The sequence below is a fragment of the Ambystoma mexicanum genome, chromosome 1q (genome assembly GCF_040938575.1).
Source record: "Ambystoma mexicanum isolate Mex_15411 chromosome 1q, UKY_AmexF1_1, whole genome shotgun sequence".
In the NCBI taxonomy this organism is placed as follows: Eukaryota; Metazoa; Chordata; class Amphibia; order Caudata; family Ambystomatidae; genus Ambystoma; species Ambystoma mexicanum.
Window position 1 is genome coordinate 618,300,465 of NC_090922.1, and position 22,460 is coordinate 618,322,924.

The 22,460-nt window shown below is 43.5% G+C and overlaps 1 protein-coding gene across 7 annotated transcripts in view; it reads left to right on the forward strand.

The window, feature by feature from the left end:
* The window catches only part of RALGPS2 (Ral GEF with PH domain and SH3 binding motif 2), a 2,782,724-nt gene that overhangs the window by 638,926 nt on the left and 2,121,338 nt on the right, over positions 1-22,460 (forward strand). For 6 of the 7 annotated variants that reach the window (XM_069641167.1, XM_069641168.1, XM_069641166.1 and 3 more), the window contains 2 exons: positions 5,149-5,317; positions 8,173-8,280. In XM_069641167.1, the coding sequence (XP_069497268.1) occupies positions 5,261-5,317; positions 8,173-8,280 (165 nt within the window). In that variant the 5' untranslated portion in view covers positions 5,149-5,260. The remainder of the gene's footprint in view (positions 1-5,148; positions 5,318-8,172; positions 8,281-22,460) is intronic. The other variant, XM_069641171.1, reaches the window with a different exon arrangement.

Genomic DNA, 22,460 nt, shown 5'->3' on the forward strand with positions numbered 1-22,460 from the left:
GTCTTTGCATTCGCTCATTCAATGTCTTTGTCTTTTTTCCCCATAGGGGCCGGGGTCCGGAGATGCCAGGAAGCGGCAGGACCCGAAATGCAGTGGGAATAATCCAACAGGTAAAACTTAAAAGGAAACTGAGCTTTCCTTATTCCTTTTCTCCCTCTCACCTTTGTTCTTGTCTTTTTTCCTCTAGGCGCCGGGGCGTAGCTGAATCCGGAAGATCGCTGCTGAAGATGGAAGCGCCTTGCCAAGGTGAGTAAAATGCAGCGCTGCAGCGATCGAAACGAAATGCCTTTAAAATGATGTCTTCCTTTTCAGGGCCTTTGGAGAAATGACTCCGGGATGCAGATTTAGCAGGTAAGGGCTTTTCTTCTCCTATTCTCTTCCTTTCTCCCCTTGCAGGTGTTCCAGGGTGCTGGCAGGCATGGCTGAAGTCAGGATGCAGGAGCTGACACGGTGAGTGTCCAGCTGCTAGGTGCAGAACAACGCGAAGCATGTGGGGCTGTTCGGGTGGGGTTTAAATAGCCTTGGAAGAAGTTCCTGGTATGTATCCTTCCCCGACCACACCCGGGTGGTGAAGTAGTCCTACAGGTTAAGTAGTCCCATTCAGGCCTCAAGAGGGCCTGGATGAAGCAGCAAGGTCTGCATCAGGTAAGTGTGCACCCAAGCACTTAAACACATATCCTCTTCTATGAGCCTGGCGCCTAAGGCGCCAGGACTGGGGTCCGCTATGAGCCTGGCGCCTAAGGCGCCAGGACTGAGTCCAAAGGACCCCGACTTGGGCCCGCTGAGACTTCCCTGGGGAAAATGATGTCTGCCTCTGGGGTTGCTGGGCCCGGCCTGGCTCCTTAGAGGTAGGCATCATGACAATGTGTCCCACCTCACTTAACTATCTTCATTCCCCACAGCAAGAATTCTTCTCATGGGCAGTACTTTCAGAGGCACATAGCCAAAACAAAAAAGGGCAAGCTATGTATGTATCCCCTCCTTCCGGTGCATAGGCTAAGCATTGTTGAGCGTGTTAAATCTGGTGTACAGAGGGCTGGGTCTTTCTTCAGAAATTTCCTGAATGCTGCCTGATGCAGAGCATTGCGTTCCAAGCTACTTTGATGGCTGATGCTAGTTAACCGGGAAGGACTCACCCAGATGCAAAGTGTTGCTTCAAAGGTTACCTCTTCGGAAGAGGTTCTCTGAAGCATCTGTCCAAGGAGATCTAGCTGTTCGGGGAGCCAGCATTTTCTGCTCTTTGCAAAGCAAGCATATAAAAACCCACTCAAACATTCAGCTTTTGTTTGCAAAATTCAAAGGCATTTCTACTGCAGGACAGATTGAGGGATGGTTGGCCAATAATGAAGGCTAGAGTCAACGTTTGGATATGGGCACTTCAGACCTATACTTATTTGTGTGGCTTGTTGGGTGTCTTTCGATGGAGTAGGGTTAAGCTGAGAAAATTGAAGAAAAGTTTGAAGATAAATTAGAAATGGCAGGAATTGTGTTTCAAAGTATGCAATTGTTAAGTCCCAGGATGGCTTGAAATATACAATATTGTACTACGTAAAAAGATAATATCAATTCATTGGTGTCATTAGACATGCTAATAACCAAGGGCCATTGGATAAAGTACATGTGATCTCTTGTATAGGTGAACGACACATAATCAAAGTGCAGAGAACCAGTCGTATGGAGGATTGAAGTCCAAAGTGAAGAACACTATCTGGTTTCTTAAGAGGGCAAAGGATTCAAAACATTTGCTTTTTCATTAATACAGCCACTGTACGATTCATCCAGCTTATTTCTTGCATCAAGCTAAACATTGCAATCTCTTTGCAAGGCCATTATTAGACTTCTTCCAAAAGCAGGGAATTATATTGAAGTGTACCAGTCAACATGACCAGTATTTTTCCTTAATCTGGACACAGTTATACTCAAAGATGCAAGACAGCCAGCCGGTCAGAAAACCAGTTACTTCCCTAGTTGACTGTAGTTAGGCGTGTCAAACGTTTGATGGTGTCAGAAAGAGTCTACATATTGTAACTGGCACACGATTTTTAAAAGGACCTGGTTTTAATCTTGTTGCTGGAAACTAAAAAGGCATTTTAATGAATAAACTGGATTATTGGCTGACACTTTGGAGTGAATGGAATTTGGCACAGATGTGTGTAGTACTCTGACTTCAAGAATTTACCTTGATGCCTTTCTGTAATCTCTCGGGCCTACTCCACCTCACTATGGAAGCAAGGCAGGGAGGCCTACTATAATCTCTAGGTTTTGCTATATTTATGGAGCTGCTAGCCAGAAGATCAAGTAGAAGCCTCTGAGGGTATTGTGAAGGTTAAAAAAAGATGTCTATAATTTTGAGTAAATACTTCACAATTAGAATCTGTCCTGTGCTGCCGCTGATATTATAAAGTAGAATATGAATGCACGACATGGTTTATGTTTATATAACAGTTGCATTTTTTGATGGAGTATCTAAAACCACCATGGTTCCTAAATGATTCAGCTCTGTTTCCGGTTTATTGTACTTTCTATTCATTTTTGATTATACCTATGGCACTTGTAGTGTGCTGTGCAGCACATGTCAGTGTCCCAAATGTTATCCGGTAAGAAAACTGGAGTGGCATGATATAGAGGTTTATCCAAAGTAACACAATGTTTTCTTGGCAACCAGGATTAGAGCAAAAGTAATTTGAGGCCAATATGCAACTTATTCCCTAGAATACACCTATTCCCAAGTAGAGGCTTACTGTCCTACAGGGTAAAACCCAGTTAGATCTCTGGAATATAGGTAAGGCAAGTCCAATCACTTGTACATCCTGCTGCTTTAGAACTGCGAGTAGACCACCTCCTTTTGAACTCTGAAAAAACTGAAATCGTGGTGTGCAGCATACTGCCCTTCTGCCACATCTGCTCCCATGGCCCGCGTCCTTCGACCCACCCCTTCCCTCCGATATAGTGAAAAACCTAGGCTGCACCATGGACTCAGGCCTAACACTCTCCCGTCATATCAACGTGTCAGAATGCTGTCACTACCAACTCAAACTTCTCGGGCATATTTTCTCCTACCACTCCCACCCGAACAGACTTGCCGCAATTATGTCTATTGTGATGTTGAGACTGGACTATGCCAACTCCCTATACCTAGGAGCTCCGGCATACCAATTTAACAAACTCCAAAGAGCCCAAAACGCTGCTGCAAAACTCCTCCTCGCCCTGGGTCAAACTGACCACATCTCACCAGCTCTCTGAACCCTCCACTGACTCCCAGTCAGACAAAGGGCCACCTTGAAGACCCTATGCATCACTCACTGAGCAGTACACAAGACCGGCCCAATGTACCTACAAGAAAAGATAAAACCCTACCCCCATCTCACACCCTAAGATCAAGCACTGCCCTCCTTCTAGTGATTCCAACCTCTAACTCTGTCAGATTCGGAGGATCCGCCTTCTCAACCTTGGCCTGAACTTTGTGGAACTCACTACCCCCACATATCTGACACACCCAAGACTATATGACCTTCCGCAAAACTCTAAAAACCTGGCCCTTTCCTTAATGCCAAACACAACCATCTGAGGCGACTGAGTCCTTGCAACCCGATGACAAATGCTCAATGAGATCCTGAGCAATGACGCCACTGAATATGCTTATTAAGTCACTACTAAGCAAACGCACGCTTGAAATCCGGAATAGCAAACTCCTTAGATCGTAACTCCACCCAAACACTCACCTCCCATATCACTATGCTTACCCTCTACTCTACACCAACAAACAATTAGAGTGCAGCTACACCCCTCGATCAATTTCGGCCTAGCTGCCTACATACGAACATTATCCCATGAACACCTCATTCTAATAAAACGCAGCTACATCCCACAACAAACCGGCCTAGCTGCACACATGCGTCCTAGACGAGCCTAATGCAGCCAGACCCCAGTCTTGTCCCCCTCCAGACTGCACACATTCAACTGATATCAATACCACCACACCTAATGCTAGGATGCAGCTACCTTCAGGTAATTGCATCTGCTGCACACATAACTGGTGCACCCAAGCACCCTATGACGCGTTACTCTCTTGATTGACCTGGACTACAGTCTCTAAGGGCGTTCAACGTACCAGTGATTTGAGGTCATACCAATGATATACAGAGCGCTATATAAATTCCAAATAACACAACTGAACTGAGCAGGGCAGGTTGGAGGGCGGGGGTTTTTCAGGGATACAGTGCTCCTCTCACTCATCTCATCCCTAGACAGCTGAAGAGGAATGCAACCTCCCTGCTCTCTCCCAACCTTGCCAAAATTCCCATCCTGACGGTGGGCATTTTGGGTCACGATATGGCAAATGGCGAGATTACCTGGCCGTATGACAATCCTTGTGAGCAGTGCCAGGATCTTTAATGCTAATATCCGGTGAACTTTGGTGATACCGGTCCTTTAATATGAGTACATAGATCGATGATGGAAGTAACTGGTAAAAGTTGTGAGTTGCTTGGGATCTATCATTTTGTTACGTGCGGTGAATTATTGTACGTGGTTTTGAGTACATGTGAATATGATAGCAATACTTTGAGCTTGGCGTACTTGGGCATCTATAAGCCATGCCTGGAAAATGGCGCCAATGCCTTTAATGTGATACGACCCTCTTAGCAGATGATGCAATACCTGACAATTGGTGTTAATAGCTGGGTGTTGCTCCACACAAACTCTCAAATGATGCAAATCTCTGGCTCACTATAACAAACTCCCTGCATTCACACGAGTACTTTGCCATATGACTGAATTACATGGTAATTGACAGCACCCGTCATTAATAGGAGCACTTGAGCATATCTTGACGATACCTGGCCAATGAAGGTGGAAGGGTGCAAAATGTCAAGTTGCAATCCACTAGCCAGCCATAAGAAAAGTCCACTTGCCACTTCAATTCTATGCATACAGACCGCACACCATTTCTTACCATGAATCGATTATCACTCGCCAGTGGCGCGTGCACATTTTGCATCCTGAAGGTAGTACTTTAGCATATGATGTCCATATCTTGCAACATTAAAAAATGTTTACTTAAGAAATGGCAGTGCTATTTGCTTTTTCAGTGCCTGTTCTCTGGTTGAAGTGGGTAGGTTATTTGACCCATGTGATTCTGTCTTGTAGGAATGATGACTTTGGTGCTGCTACAATGGAGATAAAATGATTGCCATCGCTTTGCTGTGCAACTAGGATTCAGTGTGCACTCAGGATTGTGGGCACTCATGGTGTAAGAAGAATGGACCTCATGAATGGACAGCCGAGCAATGCTAATCTCACAGCTACTGCTTCAGAGGTAACCTCCGCTCGAAGAGCTGCACCTCACATTTCCTACTGCTAGGTCTGTCCTTTTTGTTACGATCTGTGTACCTGTGGAAAGGTAATGAGGGAGCACTCAACCATTTTAAAAGGAAGTCTACCCTAAGCAAAGTAATTTTCTCTCCCTAATATATTTAATTATTGAAGAGTTTAACTCTGAAACAAAGGCTTTATTCCTACTTTACCTGTGTGCCTGACTGGCTTTAGCAGTTCCCAATCTCTCCATTCTTTTATTATTATTATGACAGTATTTGAGCGCAGACCTAGCTCTGAAAAGCAGCGTAGCACTTTACAGAGGTATACAACAATACAGATACGGAACAGAGCACTTTTCTGAGGTAACAAGACAGTGGGGGGTGGAGTGGTAGAGCTGCATTGGGTGGTGGGGAGGAGAGGGGTGGGTGTTATCTAGCGAGTCAGGTGGCGCGACAGACGACGTGATGGCCTAGGTGTTGACTTCACTTTTCACCTTCTTTAGCACTGTTTCTTTACCACTCCTCTTCCTTCTTCTTTCTCTCACACTTGGTCTCTTCCGTTCCCCTCGGTGTGCTCCTTCCATTTTCCCCTTTCACTCTTTCTGTCTTCGTATTTAACCCTTCTATCTTCTCTTTTCTCATTTCCATTTCCCTCCATGTGCTCCTCCCATCCCTCTTCTTTCTAACCCCGTTGCTTGGTTTCTGTCTATCTTTTATCTTTCTAATTTGTGACACTAGTTCACACTTGTTTCACTCTATTCTACTTTCTCCTGCCTTTCACATGACCTTAGCTTTTCCCCTAAGTCACTCTCCCATCCATCTCAAGGTGTGCTCTTTTTCTTTGAAACTTTTTTCTTCTCTCGACTTCTCCATTCTTAGTCATCTTTCTACCGCTCAGTCTTTTTGTTTTTTTGTAAATTTTTTTTAAAATAAAGTACATGGGAAATTACCTAGTAGCATTGGTTTTGGTGCTCAGAGAATTGCGTAGCGCGTAACCAACTCCCTCCGTTAACGAACATCTTTCCAGAAATCCCCCACTTGCTCACACTCCTAACTATTGCGAACAATGGAGCCAGCACACTTTTTGTGTGCCCATCAAGTATCCGGAAAACTCAACTTGCATAACGACATTCTTGCCGGAATCCAGTATAGTCCATAAATTATCTTTTTCTGGCATAACCGTAGATTCAAGTCCACTATAATGCGATTCATATTAGAACATGCAATAAATTAGAGAGACTTGCTGGTGGGCTCTGAAAACCCTACATTTAACCATGCTCTGAAAGAGGGAGTCCCTCTATCTTACCCAGCATCCATAAAGGGTGGAAGCTGAGGAGGGCCTGAGGTTGATTGTGGGGGATGCGGGGGGGGGGAGCGAGCTGAGAGTACATAGGTATATAGTACAAGCTCATCTTTTAACTCTGCATTTAGGTTCTTGTACCCAGCACTACAGCCATTTCCCTGTATCTGACCATTTTGCACCCCTTCAACTTTTGTTTAACGCATAAAGGCAAAGAAAATAAGGAAACTCCAATCCACTTATCCATCAATAAAACTGCACTTCATTTTGTTGTAGTGACCGAGCTGCGTTTCATGCAGACTCGCACAGAACTCCATCTCTGAGTAATACAAGCCAGTTCCTGGGACATCTCTTGGATAGCGTCTCACTGAGGGATATCCAAATCCTCCTGCCCCAATTTTTCCTGAACAAGTCTCCTTGGTGTGCTGCTCTTCGTTTTTCCCATCTTAATAGAAACTTCATGAATACATCCAATCTAGACTTATCCAAAGAAGTGGTTAGCAATAATGGAAGCATGTTAAAAACGTACAGCACCTTCCTCCGAACTCTCAAGCTGCAACATAGTCCATCTTCTGCTTTCCAGTAAGCATTTTTCCATAAGAGCCTGCTTGCTTGCATAGTACTAGTTTGCTGATTGCATTACTTTGATACCTAGATACTTGAACTCCCTTCAGGCCCATTTAATATTTAAGCCACCAGAAGGCCCAATGATGAGAAAGGGAAATCTGGGAAAACCTTAGTCGTGGTCCAACAGCTTGAACAGTGCTGGTGCAGATGTGACTGGTGCAGAGGGTAGAACTAAGAAATCAGCCACATATAGCAGTACCTTAGAAACATTTTAGAATGTCTATGAATTGCTATAGCTAGAGGTTCCATTGCGAGGTTGCACAACTACAGGGAGAGAGACGGCAGCCTTGAAAGCTACCTCACTGCAAACGGAATACATTTGAAACCAAGCCATTTTCTAGGATCTGAGGACGGGGTTTGGGTGTACAAGGCTGCAACCAAGGAGCTAGGTTGGACCAAAAATCAATTTTCGATAGCATGAAAGGAAGATACTTCAACCGACTCAGCCTCTCAATCTTTCTTTTTCACGTACTCCTCTTCCACTTTGTCACTCTCTCACCTGTTGCTCTCGTCTATCCCTTTGCCTTCTCTTTCTCGCTCTGCTCTTGACTCCGCCTTCGCACATGCCTGTTTTCGTCTCAGATCTGTTTTGCTTTTATATTGCTTATGTTTATCTACCTCTTTTTTAGTTTTCTTTTACTGTGATGTCCTGCAGCTTAGGAGCACAAATTGGAACAATCCTTGCTACTCAGGAATCCTTAAACTATAAGTACAAGAGCGAGCATGTACAAAAACAGGAACTCCCACATGTGCTCACCTTTTGTTCTGCAGCTCGTGGTCAACAGTTTTATGTCAAGTGAATCTCTCCCTCTCCCCAACCTTTAAAATCTGTTGAAACTACTGTTTGTGAATCTCATGCACACAAGGAACACTTAGTGTTTACTTGTGATATGTAGACGTTTTGCTTGAGCATCATTTCTTTTTTGACAGAAGAGTAGCAGTTCCGAATCCTTGAGTGAAAAGGCATCATCTGAGTTGAAAAAGAGCTTTGATGCTGTGGTGTTCAATGTTCTCAAAGTCACACCAGAAGAGTATGCGGTAAGCAGCGTTTGACTTTCTTTTGGGAGTGAACTATTCTTACCGCAGCGAGTGGTCTCAAAACGTATGAAGTTGGCATTATGTGTGTCTGACTGTGATCTAAAAGCTCCAGGATCTTTCATGCATTACAGTTCCACAATTCAGGAAATCTTCTGAGGGTTTGTCTGGTATTGTGTTTTACTCACTGACTGAGCGGCGACTGAAGCATTCATTTAAAACCGAAATGTAACGTTTTAACTAAATCCCTGCTCCCAATGATGACATTTGGTTTCTAATCATTTGTTTTTTATACCAGAATGGGAGAGGGTTTTACACCACTGTAGTCCATAGTAAACACATGGAGTTATGACACTGGGGGCTGGGTAAGAGCTGAAATCTCCCCATACTTGATGCATGGAAACCGCTATAAAGATTTTCATTTTTGTAATCTCTGGCTGTTGAGGTGTAACCTCCTTTCTTGATCACTCACTACCTAAGCAGGCTCAGGGTAGTATTATTACAGCTAAGTTCAATCTTTATTTCTTCGTTTCATCAGTAGGTAGTGTTTTTTTCTGTTCCTTCCTTATCTAACAAAAAACTGAAGCCAGTATGTTAAATTTGGGACATGTTTTTTTCTCACACACCAAGTCATTACTCTGTGCCTTAGATTTCCCTGTTAGTAGGCAAGAGTTTCTTTTGGGTCAGGTGGTCTTTCCTAAGTGGTTGATAACTGAACTAATTTAGTAAATCAGTCGAATGATGACTTTGTGGGGACAATGCAAACTTTTTTTTGTCTTTGGTACAACGGCAGCCTTTTGCGCTGTGACTCACATGACACTGAGGCTTCTGGTTTGACTAAGTGGAAGCACCATCTCACATGGGTTGAGTCGTCTTCCCCCATAATAGTATCTGACTGGGCATGGTAAGTTTAGTTTATTCAATTTATAAATTGGACAATACCAGAGTCCGGTTTCATGGTGTTATACAGAAAATAAATTGATCAACAAAAACTGGCATGAACTGTCAGAGCAATAGTAACTAACACACAAAAGAACAATAGTAAACATAAAGAGAACATTTGGAAAACGAACATGAGAGAACCATACTCTTGCTGATTTTCATCAGTCTTAAAAAGTGGACTGAAAGGGAAGGTGTCTTAGTTGAAAAGGCCAAGCATGTCGCAGGACAAACCCACCCCCCCTCCCCCAATTCCCTGCCCTGGATTGAAGGCATTTGCGTTCAGTGTCTTCTAGTTCACAGAGAGGGGGTTCGGGGTGTTCAGTGTTCTGTCAAATTGAAAGCACAAGAGTGTCGGCACACGTTAAGGCATAGCCAAATTTGCAAGATGTTTTGGTCAAAGAAGCATACAAGCTTTCCCTAATATGGTGGCTGTTTCAGTTGTATGTCGTGGAAGTCAACTGACCTAATTTCTGCCGCTAGCTGGAGACAGTCCGAACACTCGAGCCCCCACACCGACTGACCCTATTTTTGATCATCTGGGGTTTCTCCAAGAGAGATATGTTGCTCTGTGGGATAGCGCAAAACCCGGAATGAGTAGCCTAATGTTCAGTGTGGCATATAGCACAAAGCTCATCAACCAGGTCAAGATAATTGACACACTGCAAAACAGCATTGACCTGAGGTTCAAAGGTAACACCCAGTCCAAAAAGACCTGACAATTCTGAAGCATCTTGACTGGCTCATGGTCAGCCCAGAATTCATTGGACCAATCTAAAGGGAATATACAGCCCATTGATGATTTCACTACATTGAGTGTTAGTTATCCCATATCCAATCCTATGTCTGAATTAAACAGCCCACAACCTTTGCCTTGTGCCAGAAGGCTGATTTGAGGTTAAGAAGCACTACACTTACATATGAAAAAACTTACACCCAAAATCCCATGACCAAATACATGACCAGATGGGCCATGTACATCATTGGAGAGAGGTATGAACATTGTAGCATTGTCGAACATGGAAGCAGTTTGCATGTCATTGGAGTATCCTGACAAATGCTTCCAGCTTCAGCTGCTGGACCTTCTCTTTTAGGAAAGGTGATCATGGATCCACCTATAGATTAGTCAACTTTTGAAATATTTTGGCAACATAATGGTTCAGAAGTTTTTCTCACAGCCATGAGATGGGTATACAAAGCTGCAGGCTGTCAGGGAGTCTGATGCCAGTTGCTTAGTGCGATCCACTGTACCTATATGGTGGCACATCAAGGCTCTAACCTCAGTTTTTTTTTTGTTTTTGTTTTTTTTAAACAGTAGCAGATGCAGAGTTTTTTGGCCACTTAATCTTTTTTAAACTATGAAATGTCTCACATCTTATATCTGGCTTTAAGCTTTATGAGGACTGTAGGAGGCAGCTGTCCCTTTCTGACCTGGACGTAGGCTGGGGTATGTGTTGCTTGGAAAAGGACAACCATGCAGGGGAGTACAGCTCCTGTCGATCTATGCACCCAAAGGTTATGTGGAGGTGAGTGGTCAAGGTTTTTCCTGGTCTCCAGCTAGAACTCAGACAGAAGCTTCAAGCCTGGATAACCCTCCTAGATCGGAGTAGAGGGAACAAAAAAAGGCACTCAAGGTCCTGGAGTGAGTCTTTTTCTTCCTGTTTCCTCTCCTTATCTAGAGAGCTACATCTTGGATTCTGGCGCCCCATATCTAGTTGAAAGGAAGCACCTGGCCCAACACTTGTAGAGGGGAGTGGCAGACTAGCTTTCCATAACTCTACCTTCTCCTCAACATAGTGGAAGAGAGTCTGATCAGTCATGCTTGAGGTTTTCAAACATGCACTTGTTTCCCAAATTGTAACAGCGGTTGAACTCCAGACACTGTGGGTGTTGCACACTCCACACTCCACGCCCAAGGGCTCGTGTCTGGGTACCAGCTTCTGTAACATCCTCCTCGGCTCCAGTGCCAATATCCTTGCCAGTATCCAGCCATTTGTTTGTAGCTGTGAGCCCTATGCATGCATGCTGGCTAAAGGGTGTAGCTTAATGGTTTGATTTAAGTCAATTTTTCTGAAGGAGGGAAGGGGGAGCAATGGAGGAGGAAAAGAGGAAATGGAGATTAAAGTGGGGAATTGAGAATGCAAAAAAACAGCAGGGCACCTCCCACTAGACATGCAATGCCCTTTTCACAAATGATGTTTATGGATAGTAGATGGCAAACCAATCCTGAGGATGGTACTGGACTTGTCTGGAGTGGTCCATGATTACAGGGCACTTTTCAATGAGGACTTCAGCGCTTGCACAAGATGTCCAGGCAAGATGTTTGACAGTGACATTTGACACTGTCAACCTCCGACAGTATGGCTGACGATCCACAACCATTCAGAAAAGTTGAAAGCCTTCAGGACCAAAATACCCATCACACTCTCCTCCCCCGACATCTGCCTCTTACAGGTAGCCATCGTCCACATTAATTTCCTTAGACAGGCATTCAGGTCCAGGGCAGCAGCCGACTCAGCAACGCAAGCATTTTCTGCTTTCCAGCGGTAGAGGAGGCAAATGAGGAAAGATATCTTCCCCAGGCGCGCATCGGAAGTGGAATCGAAAGTGGCTGTTAGGCTGTTTGGCGTGGTGGCGGGGGCGTAAGCTGCTGTTTTGTTTATTTTCTGTTTTGAATTTGTTTTAAATTTGTTAAGGATAGGCTCTGCCTAGTTGCTTATACTCGCTTGATTACTTTTCAGGTAGATTTGAAATTGCTTAAATTGTGCTTTTAACTTGGTAACGTTGTTAGCTTGAGGCTTTAGAGAGATTATAATTCAGTGAGTCCGTGTGGTAAGCCCAGATACTATGGTAAATGGACTCAGAAGCGGTAGGAAGCTCACAGAGGTGTTGATTCCAGTTGTGGCATCTATGGAATTGGTAAATAAAAGATCCCTACATGAGGACCCAATGAATCAAAATGTCCCACAGGATGAGGTGGTCAATTTTGAATGTAGTGAACATAGTATTGTCAATATACCCCTGCTTCAGAGTATGGACAAGGAAGGTGTGGTAACTTTGGATGCTTCTAAGATTCAACAGCTTCAGAGTATGAATGAGGAAGGTGTGATAACTTTAGATGCTTCAAAGATTGCACAGCGAAATAGAAGAGTGTCCATTACTCTTGCATCCTCACCGATAAAATACAATTCAAAGAAGTAAATGAGTTCACTATGCCAGCTAGCCTGAATCCAACAGAGGTAGAGATTGATGAATGGATGAGGAATAAGCTGGACATGTCCGGTGCTCTTAAGCAAGATTGCGGGCCACCCCCTCCCACCAATTCACATTGGCGAACAAGAGAGCATCTCAAGTGTCCCTGTTGCATCTGTAGAAAAAGCAAAATCACAGAATGATCACTATGGCCAAACATGTGATCCACAATCTTCAAGTGTATTCCATACCGTTACTCTCAGTATTTTGTATTGTGGAACACCAGAGAGGACCGGCCCTTTTTTTCGGCCCCGTCACACGCAGTGTTCGTGTAAAAAGACCGGGTATCCCGGCGCTCAGCTGACCACAACAGCTGATGCGCCCGATACGCTTCCTGGTCCGGAACACGCTGAGCACCACGCCCCTTCTCCCTGACGCCGACTTACATTTCACGTCAGTCGGCGACATTGCTCGCACGGCTCACTACAGGCAGCAACTAGGTAAGAACCAAGTGACTTGTTCGGTGCTAAATGGCAAAATAAAAACAGCAGTTCACAATGCATTCATTTGCTGTTACCTACTCCTTCGTAGGTTGCGCCCGCTTGTATGCAACTTCGGCTAATAGTTCCTTTCACTAACGAGCTGTTTCCTCGGTAACAGTTGTTACTAAGTGTACCTACCTTTGCAACCAATGTACGAGCACGTACCTCCTGAGGCACAGGGTGTACAAGCATCCCGTCGTGTAAGATTACACGAGCCCAACCGGCTCAATCCAGGATAGAGATGCCAACTAACCAATACCACTAACAACTTCCTTCTCTGCATACACCTCTCAAACTCCAAACCAAACACAACCACTAACCTCCAGCACAGCAAACCGCACCAACTTCACTACACTGCAACAACAAAACAAAAACACACATAGACTCGCACATCAGCACACGACGACTACCGGCCGCATACACCCCAGGCCCAGCCGACGGAACCACCGGGCTGAGGCTGCCAACAGCACATCACTGCAATCTTGCACTTTTCCAGCCTCCACCCACTAACCCACCCCTCCCTCCCTCTTTCAGAGCCGCCAGAGCGCCAGGGGACCACTCCGGTGGTGATAGTGCGCGGTACAAATGACCTTTAACATTAACATTAACAATAAAAGGTAACAAGCCTACTTTGTTTTCTCGCATACAAACTACAAATATACTCCGTCCCGTATGCTTAGTCTTTTTTTTCTTTCCTGCTACAATTTCCATCTAGCAGCTTTTTTCAACAACGAAAATTTCGAGCCACACTGCTTTCCGGACGAAGCACTACTTAGTAATGAATATCGTGGTCATTTCTCTAAAAATAGAAATCATTACAGCATTAATATAGGTGAGTGCATGTCGAGCTGCTGCCACATTTAGTGTTTTAGGTAAACACTGAATTAACAAGTGACAAAATAGATAAAACTAACCATAAACCTATTGATTTACAGATTCCTCTTGGCTCACTAGGACAAAAGGTTAGCTTCTCCTTGGCCAATTCTCTCATTTCATCTAATATATAGGTGAGTGTACCACATTGTGTAATTTTAAAAAAACTTAATAACCAGTTAAAAACTATTTCCTTGAGACGCATATGGTCTCTTCCTGTGGTTGCATTGCTCCATTTTTGGGCATTTTTCTCTAAACTACTAACGGAAAATTTTCCTTCCCTCTCCTCATGTATGAAAAAGTAACACTACATGCATATCACTCGGCCACTATCAGTGTTGATAATGATGATGTGCACTGTTATGGAAGACTCCGCTCCTGCAACATATCTAATGTTTTTTAAATGTACCCTTTCAACCACTTTTTATTCATGTTTTGGACTGTTTGTTTACTTTACAGTGGGTTTTTTTGTCAAATAAATGTTTACTAAGAAGTACTCAACACCATCAAGTTGTTCTATCACCTTGTTTTCTCGTGTCCTGAAGACGGCTACATCCGCATCAACAGACAACTGTTTTGTGCATTGCCTGATTTTTTTGATGCTTTTAGCCGAAACATATGTCGACTTTCACAAATGGAAACCTAAGATATCAAATAGGATTTTCTTTCGATAGAGCTTGTTAAATCAAACAGCACTCTAATCTTTAAATGTTTTATGCTGCACACCTAGTACCCATATAGTACTACTTGTCACGTACTAACCCCACAAAAATGCTTTAGCTTTGCAAATGACTCAGCATTTGCTGTAATCATGTTTAGATGTATTGTGAATAATGTTCTTCATTTTTCTAAGTGGAATTTTTAGATTAGCTTCATTATGAAGACAAATCAAATTATTTTTGTTACGATCTAGTGGTTGTTTTTTGAGGTGCTTTTGTTATGTTTCTCCATTGGCACAGTATTGAGTGTCATTATGACACCCATACATTTTAAGTAAGTGTTGCAACAGCTTTTGTCTTCCTACAATAGGCATATTATTTACCCGAGCGTGGCTGGAAGAGAAAGGGTTACCATCCCCTTCACTTGTTCTTCTAATAGATCCTTGTTAGATAAGGGCTATGAACGAACTCATTGCAAGTAAACCGATCTAAGAGTGAATATGACAGAGTTGCTATGTAAGATCAATAAAGTAGAGGGTCTTCTATTTACTTGTGATGCTGTATCCACTTTAATAGTAGGCAACAAAATGGGAGTATCCCTTAAGGACTGTTCCACACAAACTCCCGGAGATGAAAGAATGGTAAATGCGGAAATGAAATCATTTGCTGAAATGGCGGCTGCACCCATAGGCCGTTATCCGAACTCTGAGTTGAAATCTATCAACCCTTTTATAGAATCTACAGGAGCTTTGGGTAGTGTTATCCAACAGATGAAATTGGACATTGAGGTAATTAAGAATTCCATCTTGGGAGAAAGCAAAAATGGGATAGAGTGCCTGCACTCGCCAATACATGATTTGGTGCCCTAGAGAGAAGAGTCTGACAGCCCCACAGTGCTTCTAGATTTAATTGATCTGTCTGATGACAAAAAGGAAGGGATGTGTGGAAGCATGCCTGTTTCTGATCTTGAATGTGAGTGTGAAAAGCAGACTGTGGTACGGACAAGGAGAGAAAGAAGAACCATAGCTCATGCACAGAAAAGGGAGGCAAAGAATAACAAGTCTAAAAATGCGAAAAATAAAAAATTGAAAAAGAATTTTGAGGATGTACCTAGAAACTCAGGTAAAATTGTGGCACATAACCTGGATGAGGAGAATGGTATTGATCTCCATCAACTGGACGAAGAGTCTAAGGTCCATTTAGACCTCATCTGAGAAGGCTGTGGGGAAGTTCCCCCGCCCCCGAAAAAATGTACACAAAAGACTAAACATCTGAACATAGAACTTGGTCAAGTTGGGGGAGGCTTGGCAATGATTGTAATCCCCAGCCTCAGATAAAGGGCCAGTCTGTATCTGTTGGTATTGGTACTTCGGGTGTGCAAACTGCCTTATCATAATTTTACCCTGGAAATAATAAAATAATTGAAAAAAAAATAAAAAAAATGGAAAAACACCAGTCCCTGTAGCAATATAGCTAGCAGGAATGTGCCGTCAGCTGAACATGAGATGATTGGAACGGTTGGTAGAGATAACCAAGGTGAGGATGAAAATATTGATGTGGATGAAGAAGGTGTTACCGCCTGAGGGAGGGATTAGACCTATGACCAAGTCAAAGAAGCAACTCTCTGGCGAGATGATGGGTTCTAATCCCAAAATAGATGTGAATGAGGAGGAAGTGGAGCAAGAGGTATATAAAGAAGAAAGTGAACTTGGGTGAAGTATTAATAAAGTGGCCCATGAGGAAAAACTGGTTTCAGGTTTCCCTGTTACGGGATGGAAAAGCAATGTGCAAATGAATGGTAGAACTAGTCTGAATAGAACATTTATGTTGAAAACCTTCCAAGCAGTTCCCCCACTAAGAACGCTTCGCTCAGATCTTGACTGGATACAGCTCGCTACCAACTGTAACCACCGTATGTTATGTGGGTTCCAGTCTGATAGTCATGAAGATGTTTTGTGAACAGAGGGAGAATTTCATGGCACTGGGTCTCGTCCCATATGTTTTCATGAATGTCAAAGATAGAGAGGAATTCTTAGAAACCCCTCCTGTAATCGAAAACAGAAAAGAAGTGACTCTACAAACTGTGGCACAGCTCAACATTAGTGCAGATACACTGAAGCAATTGCTAGCACTAGTGGTTGCATTGAATGGGGTTACACCAGGTCCAAGTTGAACTGTATGTCCACCTGCAAAGGCTAATGATGCTTAGTTAGCATAGCGAGGGTCCTCTTAGAGTTACATCATGGAATTGCTGTGGCCTGGCAAACTTTCTTCGGTGGTTTGCTAAAAAAGATCCAGGACAATGTCCCGAAATAATTCTTCTCCAAGAGACGATGCATATGTCTCCTTTCAATATTGCTGGTTCTAGTTCCTACTCGATGGATGCTACTAGAGGTCTAAACGGTAGGCCCTCTGGTGGTCTAGCGATACTTGTAAGTAATAGATGTAAATTTGATGCTATGCTGTTGTACAAAGATGAAAGTGTAATGGTACTGCAATTGAATTCATGTAAAACTCAAGATCTAGTACTGGTATTTATGTCTATATTGGAATAAGGCTCGAGTTACTTGGGACCAAATTGTTAATATACTTGATGGAATTTTGGAAGATCTATTTGCATCTATGAAACATGTTGTGATTATAATAGGTGGAGATTTCAACTCCTCCTGCTATACGAGCAAGTCCCCTGGAGTGTGTATGGAAATGAATAAATTACCCCGGACGATAATAAATGGGAATAAGTGGATGAGATACCTCTTGGGTTGGGATATGCAATTGGTGGAGCCCAAACAAAGCTCTTGCTTGTTTCCCTGGAAGTGGGGTGATTTTAGTTCTTATATTGATCACTTCTTTATATCCTCCTTTTTGTGTAATATCTGTGAACCTACACAAATATCTAATTTTGGGTATGGGGACCACTCGGCCATCTCCATTAATATAAATATCAGTAATTGGAGTCTAGACATGGAAGCATCGCTCAAACTGATCGAGATCGACAGGCCAGGCTCTGTCGATAAGATGGAATAGGCATATCTGTAGGAGACTGATTAATAATATAAAGGACGATGCCCTCTTTATTAGTCGCAATCCTGTGGATCTGAACACATGCATCAAAGCGAAATTGAGCAACACCATTCAGGCACATTTGTTGGGAATTGCTCATGACAATAAGCCGTATCCAACTCCTAAGGAGCACAACATGCATTTGACATAAGTATTCATAATCTAAAAATCTTAAATTGTAATGTGAGGAAATTCATGAGATTGAATTTGAGTCATGATGCATATTGTGCTGAAAAGAAGCGTATTATTCTATCGTTCAAGAATCAGATCAGGGAATTTAGGCATGTTATGGCCATTAAGGATAACCAGCGTATGATGCATAACATTCTGGCCCATGACACTAGAAATATATGGACTCTAATCAGAACTCTGAATGCCCCTGACACCTCCAACGAGCCATCTATTTCATCTGCCACGTGGGTTCATTATATTAATAGAAAATTTGAATTACTGAAACCTTTTTGCATTGAATCACATATGGAGTATTCAGAGTCTGTAGAAGTCATAATAGATGCAATAGCGAAACTAAAGGAAACCAAAGCATCTGGTGCGGATGGTATCCCATCATGTGCATTAAAACTAGACCCGCAATTTTGGGCTAGAATTCTCAAACTAAAATTTTATACAATATTTGTCAGAAAACGAATTCCTAGTTCATGGTGTTCCGCCATAATAGTGTCGATATACAAGAAGGGTCCATCACATGATCCACATCATTTTAGACCTATAGCACTAACTGATGCCTCCTCTAAAGTCTCCTCTCAGCATATTTTAAAGGAATTACAAGAATGACTTTCTACAAATGATACCCTGTCCAAATTTCAGATTGGTTTTCGGAAAGATGTGGCATGCACTCTCAATGCCACTATTCTATCACTCCTTCAGTGTCAAACAAAAAGAGCGGGGACAGGAGCAGTCTATATGGCCACACTTGACCTCAGTTCTGCATTTGACACGGTATTAAGATCTTAACTTTGGAAGATTATGATTTATATAGGGATTCCTGTACATTTATTGGCTTTGATAGCACTACTGCATTCAAATACGAACTACAAGGTACGTGTTAATAAAATAGGAACCCTAACTCAAGAGATTCCGACTGAAATCGGGCTGAAACAGGGCTGTTCTTTGGCTGCGGTTTTATTTAATTTATATCGGTCTCACACTGATATATTATGGAAGGATCTAATAACCTATCCAGTAGGCCTCGGTCATCTCAAATTGAATTGTATAAGATTTGCGGATGATCTATTGTTACTCGATAGAACCCGGTTTGGGTTACAAAATAAGTTGAATGCCTTCCATCTTTTTGCAGAGGATCATAATCTAAAGATGAATTGGGCTAAATCGAAGATCTTGATCTTTGCTGATGGAAAGAAAAAAATTAACAAATTTAATTGGTCAATATTGATGGAAGAGCTTGAGGTGGTTAGGGATCTACGTTATCTTGGATACACACTTGCGGAACAGATTTCCAAAATATGGTGGACTAAACTTCTCAGGGAAAAAATAAAACCTTTGACATCACAAATGTGTATTTTGTATAGAAAATATTGTACCTTTTCCTTAATACCTATTATTCAATTTTACCTGTTAAAAATCGGACCATGTATATTGTATATACTTGACTTATATTTGTTAGAGATAGATGAAATATTAGACATGTCAAGGTAAATTGTGGAAAAATGTATTGGGTTTAGCAAAATTTATTCCCAACGATATAATTCGGCATGAACTTGGATTACTGCCTCTTTCTGCCAAATGGAATTGGAGGCAATTAAACAATTATAGAAAAATGCTGTGCCCCCTCAAGAACTCTCTTTATGTGGATCTGAATATAATGATTGAACTAAGATCTCTTCCTGATCTGTCCAAATTTGTAAAGAAAATGGATGGGATTCTGGAAGATGCAAATATTAATAAGGAAGATCTCATATTATGTCTACCAGCTAACAAACGCAAATTCCAATTGTTGATCTGGTGCTTGCAATCTGATCGCATAGGTACTTTTAAATCCTATGAAGAATATACAATATTTAGAAGAAAAATGGGTGATTTGCCCAGATACATAGTCCAATTTCCGTGTTTGGTGGCAAGAAATTCGTACATGCGTTTTCGACTCAATCAATTTAGTACATACGACCGTATTGGTAGCTGGACTGGGAACAAGGAAAAGTTTGGGAACCAGGTATAGAATGTCATTTTTGTCAAACTCCGGTACTGTTGAATCTTTGAAACATTTGGTGATGTATTGTATATGCTTTGAGGACCTTAGAAGGATGCACTTTATTTGGGGGAACAGTATGAATTTGCTCATCAGTGTAACAAACTTTCTTAAAGTATTAGCTCAACTTATTGCAGCACTTAATGAACTGAATTTATGATTTTAGCATTGGGTTAGATCTGTTTTAAACCAAATGTTTTTGCTATTCTGAAAATGTGTGTATGAATTGTCAAGTTTTAAAAAGAAAAAATTTAAAATCTTATAATTCTTATTTTTGTAAATCTGTAAATTGTAAAGTTTTTCTACGAAGAATCAAATACTATATATATATATATATATATATATATATATATATATATATATATATATATATATATATATATTTTCATTCTATCCTCCCCAGTGCCACTCGGTACCCTACAAAACACATTTCAAAGTTATTTCCATCTCATTCCATTGGGGTGGGGTGGAAGGCAGGTAACTTTTTTCAGCAAGGAGTGGGATTACACCATAGGATCCTCCAAATAATCCACCAGAGTTACTTTCTTTCACTACTGCAATTGCCTCCTCCCTAGTATCCCATGTATCAAAGATGGCCTCGAGAAGACTCCAGCTCGGGTGGGTGCTGTTGAGCAGCCGATTCATGAAGACTTAAGCCCTAGCTCCTCCGGCGAGACCGCTAAAATCCTTTGGTTAAGATGCTTATCAACAGCATTATCCTGTGGCTTTTTCACCTCATATTAGCACTGGAATGCTGCACTTCACTCCCCCGCAACACCAGAAAATATTGGTGCAGGGAAGCCCTCCGCTGGTGAGTTTTGCAAAGGGCTCCGGGCACCCCCAACATTTTGGTGAGATGGCTGGCAGCACAGGATCAGAGCCTGTTGGGTGATTGAAGTGTGGGTCCTGACATCCGACTCGCTTCTGCCGGAGGAGTTCAGTTGGAGCAGGTGACTACAGCAGGGGGGCGACAAACAGCCTGGCGCCTGCGAATATACTGCAGCGGCCGCGCTGCAACTGTGACTTGGGTCCTAGACCGGGATGCTGGTGGTGCAGCAAGAGGTGCACAGGGGCTCTCAGTGAAGGACCCCAGGGCCTGCGGGAGCACTGAAAGGAGGAGGGCACGACCAGGCTGCGGGCGGTGAAACAACCTGCAGTGCTTCATTGTATGGAACTCGCTGCCCGCAGTGAAGTGAGGGCACCGGTGCTGCGATATTGGACCCGACCCGGGCTGCCGGTGGTGACGGCAATGCACACAAGCACATGAGCCCCTGGGGACAACCTGCACAAAGACACGGTTGGTGACTGGGGTAATCTCTAGGGGGCGGAGTCCGCCCCCTGCATAGCTCAGACAACATGCAGGTAGTCGGCCTCATCCTCACAGAAGAAAGACTGCACAGTGCCAGAGGGGGGCAATGGTGGAGGTAAGTGGATGTCCTGGACAGGCCGTTGGAGGCGACAGGTGGGGCCGGCTGGGTCTGCTGTAGGCGGAGAACAGACCTGGATTGGGCAGCTGGCAGTGAGCACGGTCTACAGGGAGTGTGCTCTGTGCAACCAGGTGCCCATGCTGTGCTGCTGAATTAGTCCTAGGCTGGACCATTGGAGGGGCAGTGAGCATAACGCAGCACTGTCCTCTGTGTAGCATAGGAGGCCTCTGAGACATCTGGTATGCGGAACATGAGGGGTAGCGGCAACCTCGCAGGGGCGGACGGGGGCGCTTATCACTGCCTCCTTAGAAGGACCACTCAGTCATCCCCTAAGTAGAAGCTTGAAAGTGGAACTGGTCTCCTAGGGGCCCTGTTGGGGTTCCGGCTGGCTTGTGAGACGCCCTCTGCGAGAAGTGGGAGAGACGATCCCTCTGGACTGACTACTCACATGTGTCGGAGTGAGGACCCCGTGGGGGTGAGACCATTTGGATCAGTAAGTTGTGGCAGACAGAGGGACGCTTGTGGTCGGGGGGCGAATTCGGCAGTGGCCGAAGAGGTTGTACGGACAAGGAGTATGGCGACAAAGATGGGAGGTTTGAGTGTGCGTATATTATCGCATGAACTTGCTGGTGAAGGGTTACTGAACACAGGTGTCGATACTTGGCAAGGACATCGGGTGACCCAGGGAGGGCACCGAAGGGTGCTAAGGGTTCCTTGCAGGGTTGGCGAAAGATAAATCCGTAAAGGGAATATACAGAACAAGATGGACATTTGCACAGCAAGTGACCCTCACTCCCTCCTGCTTGTTGCGGCGCAGGATATGGTGGTGCCCTGTATTGGTGTTTCCGGAGAAGAGCAGAGGATACCGCTCAGACATTGAGCACAATAGGAGATTCCAGGTCCTCAGTGGAGGCTACAGTTAACGGGTTTGCCTCGAAGGTGTCCTTTCTGTGGCAGGATCTCTGCAACTTGTCTTCATGGGTGGGGGAGGCAGAACGTATATCTGACAATGAAGATACGGTCAAGAAGATGGAAAAGCAGTTGGCGTTGGTGTCACAGAAACTTGCCATCCTAGATAACTGTGCGGAGGACAGTGAGGTAAGGTCTTGGAGTAATTATCTGCACATACTGGGACTGCCGGTGAAGGACGAGGGGCCCTGTATGGAACTATTTCTAAAGAACTGGCTGACTTTCCTAATGGCACCATAAAATTCTCTAACTTCTCAATAGAACGGACTCTTCAGGTCCCAACGGGCTGCCCATT